This window comes from Notolepis coatsorum, assembly GCF_963971535.1.
Source record: "Notolepis coatsorum genome assembly, chromosome: 16".
NCBI lineage: Eukaryota > Metazoa > Chordata > Actinopteri > Aulopiformes > Paralepididae > Notolepis > Notolepis coatsorum.
In genome coordinates, this window is record NC_140180.1 from 15,766,914 (window position 1) to 15,776,607 (window position 9,694).

General features: G+C 45.9%; 1 protein-coding gene across 1 annotated transcript in view; it reads left to right on the plus strand.

Annotated features, from left to right (window-relative positions):
• LOC311242899 (uncharacterized protein) overlaps positions 1-9,694 on the plus strand; it is a gene marked incomplete at its 3' end in the record, with an annotated part of 128,447 nt that overhangs the window by 103,054 nt on the left and 15,699 nt on the right. Inside the window, exons 8-9 of the mRNA XM_084331962.1 lie at positions 3,227-3,304; positions 3,521-3,577. Coding sequence (XP_084188088.1) covers positions 3,227-3,304; positions 3,521-3,577 — 135 coding nt within the window. The remainder of the gene's footprint in view (positions 1-3,226; positions 3,305-3,520; positions 3,578-9,694) is intronic.

Genomic DNA, 9,694 nt, shown 5'->3' on the forward strand with positions numbered 1-9,694 from the left:
TAGGACTATCTGACTCTTAATACTAAACACTGTCAGGACTATCTGACTCTTAATAATAAACACTGTTAGGACTATCTGACTCTTAGTAATAAACACTGTTAGGACTATCTGACTCTTAATAATAAACACTGTCAGGACTATCTGACTCTTAGTAATAAACACTGTTAGGACTATCTGACTCTTAATAATAAACACTGTTAGGACTATCTGACTCTTAGTAATAAACACTGTTAGGACTATCTGACTCTTAATAATAAACACTGTTAGGACTATCTGACTCTTAATAATAAACACTGTCAGGACTATCTGACTCTTAATAATAAACACTGTTAGGACTATCTGACTCTTAATAATAAACACTGTTAGGACTATCTGACTCTTAATAATAAACACTGTCAGGACTATCTGACTCTTAATAATAAACACTGTTAGGACTATCTGACTCTTAGTAATAAACACTGTCAGGACTATCTGACTCTTAATAATAAACACTGTCAGGACTATCTGACTCTTAGTAATAAACACTGTTAGGACTATCTGACTCTTAATAATAAACACTGTTAGGACTATCTGACTCTTAATAATAAACACTGTCAGGACTATCTGACTCTTAATAATAAACACTGTCAGGACTATCTGACTCTTAATAATAAACACTGTCAGGACTATCTGACTCTTAATAATAAACACTGTCAGGACTATCTGACTCTTAATAATAAACACTGTTAGGACTATCTGACTCTTAGTAATAAACACTGTTAGGACTATCTGACTCTTAATAATAAACACTGTTAGGACTATCTGACTCTTAATAATAAACACTGTTGTTAGGACTATCTGACTCTTAATAATAAACACTGTCAGGACTATCTGACTCTTAATAATAAACACTGTCAGGACTATCTGACTCTTAATAATAAACACTGTCAGGACTATCTGACTCTTAATAATAAACACTGTTAGGACTATCTGACTCTTAATAATAAAGACTGTTAGGACTATCTGACTCTTAATAATAAACACTGTTAGGACTATCTGACTCTTAATAATAAACACTGTTAGGACTATCTGACTCTTAATAATAAACACTGTTAGGACTATCTGACTCTTAATAATAAACACTGTCAGGACTATCTGACTCTTAGTAATAAACACTGTTAGGACTATCTGACTCTTAATAATAAACACTGTTAGGACTATCTGACTCTTAATAATAAACACTGTCAGGACTATCTGACTCTTAATAATAAACACTGTCAGGACTATCTGACTCTTAGTAATAAACACTGTCAGGACTATCTGACTCTTAGTAATAAACACTGTTAGGTCTATCTGACTCTTAGTAATAAACACTGTCAGGACTATCTGACTCTTAATAATAAACACCGTTAGGACTATCTGACTCTTAATAATAAACACTGTCAGGACTATCTGACTCTTAATAATAAACACTGTTAGGACTATCTGACTCTTAATAATAAACACTGTTAGGACTATCTGACTCTTAATAATAAACACTGTCAGGACTATCTGACCCTTAATAATAAACACTGTTAGGACTATCTGACTCTTAATAATAAACACTGTCAGGACTATCTGACCCTTAATAATAAACACTGTTAGGACTATCTGACTTTTTTTTTTTGGTCCACTTTTTCTCCCATTTTTCTATATTTTCTCCCATCCCAATTTCGTATCATCCAATTCAACCCTCCCCTGTCACGAACGCTGTTTCTTGCCTCCCACAAGCCGGCTGCAATGTGGACTAAGTCATACATAGCACAAGTCCCCTCCGGTACTTGAGGTAACAGCAGTCGCATCTTTTCACCTGCGCAGCTCGATCTCTCAGTGGCGAGGAGTAACGTGTGGGAGGCTCACGCTGCCCCCGATACTTCCTGATTCTACTGCGCAGGCGCACCAACCGACCTGTAGGAGTCGCTGTCCACAACGCCCGATCCCCACCCATCAGTTTCCCACCCCCTAATACGGCCAATGTGTATTAGTATGAACGACCAGCTAAACTGAAAGCAATGTGGAGCGCTGGGCTCGAACAGGCGAGCCCAGCGTCTCCGCATTCGTGGTGAGCACCTTGCCCACTACGCCACGTAGCCGCCCTAGGACTATCTGACTCTTAATAATAAACACTGTTAGGACTATCTGACTCTTAGTAATAAACACTGTTAGGACTATCTGACTCTTAATAATAAACACTGTTAAGACTATCTGACTCTTAATAATAAACACCGTTAGGACTATATGACTCTTAATAATAAACACTGTTAGGACTATCTGACTCTTAATAATAAACACTGTTAAGACTATCTGACTCTTAATAATAAACACTGTTAAGACTATCTGACTCTTAATAATAAACACCGTTAGGACTATCTGACTCTAAATAATAAACACTGTTAGGACTATCTGACTCTTAATACTAAACACTGTTAGGACTATCTGACTCTTAATAATAAACACTGTCAGGACTATCTGACTCTTAATAATAAACACCGTCAGGACTATCTGACTCTTAATACTAAACACTGTTAGGACTATCTGACTCTTAATAATAAACACTGTCAGGACTATCTGACTCTTAATAATAAACACTGTCAGGACTGTCTGACTCTTAATAATAAACACTGTTAGGACTATCTGACTCTTAATAATAAACACTGCACGGACTCTGGCGCAGTGTGTTACTACGGTTTGGACCACGTATACCATCATCACTGTTACTACTGTTCACTACTACTTTTATCACTATTATCGTTACTACTATTATCGTTACTACTTTGTTCTATGTTCTATTATTATTATTATGACTACCTATCCTACCTGTACCCCTTCCCCACCATGCTGCTATGACTTGAATTTCCCCAAGGGGATTAATAATCTGATTAGCACTATTACTCAGTAGTACTAATTTATATATTTTAGTTTAATCACCTGTACATTGTATATTACTGTTGCACTTTACTGTTACAGTTGCACTCTGGTTGGATGCCAAACTTATTTTCATTGTACTGTACTTGTGCTGTACGACGACAATACATTTGAATCTAATCGAATCTAATATAATCTAATATAACCCCTGAGCGAGTGTCGTCTCTAAACATGAGCCATGCATGTGAACTGCCACTAGGGGGCAGAGTGACTAATCTAATAAAGGAGCACTTGACTTGACTTGACTGGCTGATGCTTTATTAAACGATTCTCTCTGTTTCAGGGTCATCCGGGTGAGAAGGGCGCCTCAGGCTCCTCAGACATCATTGACTTCAACGGGAAGCTCCTAGACGCCTTCCAGGTGAGCCCCCCGTTGAAACACCTGTTCATTTTGAACGGACGCCAGCGAGACCCTTCACCGAAGCCTCGGAGATACGGATCTCGAGTTTTGAGATTCAGGCAAAAGTTACAGAAAAGGTTTCCGCGGCGGAGTGAAGGAGCATCTCTGGCTGGAGGAGTCAGACCAAAGCAGTCGAAACTGAATGTGTTTTACTGTCTTCTCCCCCCCCCCCGACAGGCCATCAGCACCATCAGTATCGCGGTAATCTACTACTGTCACTGCATGGCCTTGTTGGTGTGATCTGTGACTGACACACATGCACACACACACACACACACACACACACACACAGTAACTCACATTCACACAGTAACTCACATTCCCGCCCGTGTGTGTAACCTCCACACAGCTGCATCAACCCCAGGGCATGTGTGCGTTTGTTTAATCAGTAGGTACATTCTGCCCAGCGCGTCTCACATCAGATGTATTGGGTGGCGCTCCGGCAGCCACAACCAACAAGCAGCCAACACCATGTAACCAAACCCCCCCCCAGCCCCACTAATCTACCAGCCTCTCATGCATATATATACTGTATATATATATATATATCCAGGACGCAACACACATTGCCACAGTAAAATACAACACAGCTGTACCACTCCATCAGAGTCCATGCTCAACCATGTGTGTGTGTGTGTGTGTGTGTGTGTGTGTGTGTGTGTGTGTGTGTGTGTGTGTGTGTGTGTGTGTGTGTGTGTGTGTGTGTGTGTGTGTGTGTGTGTGTGTGGGGGGAGGGGGGGGGGATTTTCTTGCTGTGTTGCTTTTGCCTCACGGGATGTGCAGCCTTTGAGTCTTAACCCTTTCACTACCACACTACCAACGTTTTTTTTAACCCTTTCACTGCGACAATACAGAAGGTTAAACCCTTTCACTGCCGCTCGACAAAAGGGTTAACCCTCTCACAACCGCACGGCAGAAGGTTAACCCTTTCACTACCACACTACAGACGGTCAATACCACACTACAGACGGTCAATACCACACTACGGACGGTCAACCGCCTAGTGTGGTAGTGAAAGGGTTAACCTTCTGTAGTGTGGTAGTGAAAGGGTTAACCTTCTGTAGTGTGGTAGTGAAAGGGTTAACATCGCTACGAGGGTGTCATGACATCGGTCAGTCTCCGGGAGGGAGAGGTGCGTGGTTTTTTTCCATAGCCGCAGTTTGCGAAGACGCTCTCTGATTGGCTAGCCCGCGTACAGCAAAGACCCTCTCTGATTGGTTTAGCTCCGAAGGGCTCTGGGATAGAAATGTCCGCCTTGTACATATATATTCTCTGCTTTGAAGTGATTATGCTTAGAGTTATGGTTAGCCCGGCCCCGGCCCCTAACTCTAAGCATAACCACTTCGAAGCAGAGAATATATATGTACAAGGCGGAAGAGACCCTTCGGAGCTAGACCAATCAGAGAGGGTCTTCGCTGTACGCGGGCTAGCCAATCAGAGAGCGTCTTCGCAAACTGCAGCTATGGAAAAAAATCACACGGAGGTCTCTAATCGCACCCCTTGTCTGTGCATTTGCCATGTTGCGCAATTTTTTTAATTATCTTTTTCCCACTTCTTTTTCCGTTATGCCAATTCCAAATCCCCTTCCTGGTCGTTGCGCACTCTACCTACCGTCGGTCTGGGAGGGCGGAGACTATCGCATGCTTCCTCCGACACATGTGTAGCCAGCCCACCGCTTCTCTTCACCTGGCAGCACGGACTCTCACTGGGGGGAGTGTAACGTGTGGAAGGTCACACTACCTCTCCCAGATCCTTCCCTTGCTGTGCAGGTGCCCAGACCGAACTGTAGGAGTCGCTGTTTACAACGACCAGGACCCACCCACGCCGGCTTCTCACCCGCTAACACTGCCAATTGTGTTAGTATGGACGGTCGGCACAGCCGGATTCGATCCCACTGGCTCTGTGGTGGTAGACAGACACTTAGTCCGCTGCGCAACCCGGCCGCCCTATATTGCACAATTTCGACGGAGACACAAAGGGGATAGGACGCATAGGAAGGAACAGGGGGGGGGGGGGGGGGGGGGGGGCAGGGGTGGTTGGGGGCGGGCTGAGTCTCCTCACAGTCTCCACCGCAGAACCAGAAGGGATAGAGCAGGGGTTGCCTCTCCATCGGCCATCTCCTTTGGGACGCACGCGATGAGATGGCTGTCGTAGAGTTTCGATTGTGTCGTTGTGGAAATGATCATCGCAGTGTGTGTGTGTGTGTGTGTGTGTGTGTGTGTGTGTGTGTGTGTGTGTGTGTGTGTGTGTGTGTGTGTGTGTGTGTGTGTGTGTGTGTGTGTGTGTGAGAGAGTGTGTTGTGTGTGTGTGTGTGTGTGTGTGTGCGCGCGCGTGTGTGTGTGTGTGTGTGTGTGTGTGTGTGTGTGTGTGTGTGTGGACTCGAGTGCACGAGTTGGAAAGTTCCAAGGCAACTGCCATTGGAATGTTCATTCAAACGATGCCTCTGCCCACGGTCACAAATCAGCTGTCTCGGTCCATTATGCGCAAAACCAACACGGATTCCCACGACAACTCTATATCAAAGATTATATACGGCAGCCATTTTACGGTGTGACGGCCAATAAACCCTTCAAGGGCGTAGATGGGGAATGAATGGGGAATGACCTTTCTATGAACCCAAGTTCTATGGTGACCACACTCTCTCGGTTTCAGACCCCCTCTCTTCATACACAGAGCCCCATTGACTCCTCCGTTGTACCGTGCTACATGCTAATAAACAGATGCTTATCTCCGCGGCCGAGTATGTATTTCATTAAAGAACACTATGGGCAGAAGTCAACCATGTTACAGAACAGTCTGTCGGAACACAGACCCCGCGATCCTATCAGCGGCCCGGTGCCAATATGAATCAGGTCACCTCGACTCGGCTGGGAGCTTTCTGACAGACTTATACCCATGGGATGTGTGGCCGGGGGTATAAAGTAACGTTCAGTGACTGAGAAATGTGTTTCCTCTATAGTTAGCTCCTCTAAGCTAACTGAGGCTGGCACAGATTGTTATTTGTGCAGAACTTGTCACCAGAGCCCTTTTCACAGTCTTCCACAGAGGGGGGGGGCTTCTCTGTACTTCCTTAAAGTCTGAGCCGCCTGTGTGACACAACTAATCCTGGGAACCAATCATGGTCGCTATCACCCAGCTGGCCACACTGTCATCCAGGAGATGCTGACTGCTGCTAACGTGAAATGCTAACGGGACACTCTGTATTATAAGTTGATACGTCTAGTGGTCTATGCAACGAAAACAGTGGATCTCTTAGTTATAACGTGATCGTGTAACCAAGAAGTGTTGTGTTTGGGTGAAATTAGCTTTTGGCGAACCGTTTAGGTGGGAAAAAGATAAGGTTAACGGGCGTGGGGGAGAAGGGGGCGGGGCATCATAGATCCTTGCGTTCTCAATGAGGGCAAAGGTGTAGTGATGCTGCTAAGACATTTACATTTACTCAAGTACAAAATCGAGGTATTTGTACTTTACTTCAGTATTTCCATTTTTATTTTTTTATTATTATCTTTTTCCTCCTTCTTTTTTCCGTTTTTCTCCCATCCCAATGTTAGTCGTTATGCCAATTCCCAATCCCCTTCCTGGTCGTTGCGCACTCTACCACCTACCGTCGGTCCGGGAGGGCGGAGACTATCACATGCTTCCTCCGACACATGTGTACCCAGCCCACCGCTTCTTTTCACCTGGCAGCGCGGACTCTCACTGGGAGAGTGTAACGTGTGGAAGGTTGAACTTGAACAAGAAGGAAGGCTGCAGCGTCTTTGTGGTGTGAATCCAGTGTTTGTTTGTTTTTTTTATCCACTTTTTCTCCCATTTTCTATTTTTCTCCCATCCCAATTTCGTATCGTCCAATTCAACCCTCCCCTGTCTCGAACGCTGTTTCTTGCCTCCCACAAGCCGGCTGCAATGTGGACTAAGTCATACATAGCACAAGTCCCCTCCGGTACTCGAGGTAGCAGCAGTCGCATATTTTCACTTGCGCGGCGCGATCTTTCAGCATCAGGGGTCTGCGCTTTGGAGGGGCACCGCCCCCATTGCATCCTGATTCTACTGCGCAGGTGCACCAACCGACCTGTAGGAGTCGCTGTCCACAACGCCCGATCCCCACCCATCAGTTTCCCACCCCCTAATACTGCCAATGTGTATTAGTACGGACGACCAGCTAAACTGAACGCAATGTGGAGCACTGGGATCGAACCCAGCGTCTCCATCATTCGAGGTGAGCGCCTTGCCCACTGCACCACGTAGCCGCCCTGAATCCAGTGTTTTTTGAAGGTGCTCTTGGATGAGGGGAAGTCAGTTGAATAAAAATAAGGAAGTTCCAAGCACTCTTCTTGTATATAAAAAAAAAGCTTTAATAAATAGCTTAGTTCATATTAGAACCATTAAAAAAACACCAACATGTTTCGGCCTCTCTATCGGCCTTCTTCAGGGCACACTACCTCTCTCAGATCCTTTCCTTGCTGTGTAGGCGCCCCGACCGAACTGTAGGAGTCGCTGTTTACAACGACCAGGACCCACCCTCGCCGGGTTTCCCACCCGCTAACACTGCCAATTGTGCCAGTATGGACGGCCGACCAAGCCGGAGGCACCACAGCCGGATTTGATCCCACTGTGGTAGACAGACGCTTAGTCCGCTGCACTACCCGGCCGCCCTAGTATTTCCATTTTGACATAATACTTAATACTACGCCCCGTGAAAGTATAGCACATATCCTTTTTTATTTTTTTTACTACATCGATTTTTAGGAGGCATTCCCAGCAGTGCCGATTATCCACCTAACTTGCGTAGTTTTCCGCTCAGCGCTCACATGTGTGTGTGTGTGTGTGTGTGTGTGTGGTGTGTGTGTGTGTGTGTGTGTGTGTGTGTGTGTGTGTGTGTGTGTGTGTGGTGTGTGTGTGCTGCGCGCGAGGAGGCACCTTGGTTCCACCTGTTAGCGAACGCTAAGCGATGACGAATTTCGCATTTCAGTACCGCCGGGAGATTTGATGGATTCCCTTAGTTTAATTTTAACTACTTTTCGCGTAATCATAAAGCGTGGGTGGCGAGGCGGACGACGCGGAGTTCCTCGAGAACAATAGCTTGTTTGTTAAACCTCTATCTGTTGCCATGGTTTTTGCCAAAAGAACCTGGAACCGGGGCGGGGGGGGGGAAGGGGGGGGGCGGAGGGGGGGGAGACGTGGGTGGACCAGCATGGTACACCTCCGGGAGAGAATATGACTTCCATGTTTTATTACTTCAAGATGGCGGGGGGGGGGGGGGGGGGGGGGGCTTCAGAGGGCCCCGACTAACAAGTGCAGCTTTGTGGTACCAGAGGAGAGTATGTGGCAGTGATGTAAGAGAGCTGTCATTCACACGTCACCACGGGGGACGGCATGGGACCCGGAGGGCCGCCGGAAGGGCCCCCGATACAGAACCGTCATCTGGGAGCCTTATGCAGGGGCCCCCAGACGGACCCCAGACAGCCCGAAGACACGGCTTGCGGTGGTAGACAAGGACCCGTAGTGTCTTGCGTCGCAGGCTTTAAGGGAGGGACCTGCGGTCCGTGTGTTGTGAGGGACCTGCGGTCCGTGTGTTGTGTTTAGCTCGGGGGGTGGCCTTTGTGTACGGAGTTGCCGGCAGAACAAACACACACATGCATATGTGATGAGCCCTCTTTCTCTTTCTTCCCCTCGGATCAAACACTAGCAATAGCCGACTTAAAGGAGCAATAGGCGGCTGTTGATTTTGGGCAGAACAGAAGAAATATTTTCAAATCCTTTGGACCAAAGTCGACCAGGATGCCTCCAAAGCCACAGCCCGCTAGGTAGCTATAGCAGGCAGCTTTGTGTTCGCAGCAGGCCTTGGTGTTCGCACGCAACTGTTGTGTGCATAACAAGCGGCATCGCGAGAGGTTTGATAGACAGCTCACTCTCATTATCCAATCATTTGACTTGGTCGTTTGTTTGATTGGATGCCGTTGCTTTAGCTCCTGCCCTTACCGGAACGACAGATTTAGTTCATTTCTATGTCAACGTTTTTTTAAGTACTAGAGATTACTGTTGAAATATAATAAGAAATCTAAAATGTTGCCAAAAACAGGGCAGCAGTCTATTGATCCTACCTATAAACACGACTCTATCCGCGTCGTCCTATACATAATGATGTTCCTAAGTGTTTCCTTATTTGCTTTTTAAACATTGATTTCTGTGTCAATCTAATCAGTATCAGTGGTAAAATAAGTCCATGTTTTCATTGCTCTATATACCACAGTGCGTTTAAGCTAGTTAGCGTTTGCCTTGGGGTTGTGAAAACCGGCCTTCTGTTGCCTGTCTGGTGGCAAACATGTACATGACTCTAAACTGTGTTTTATC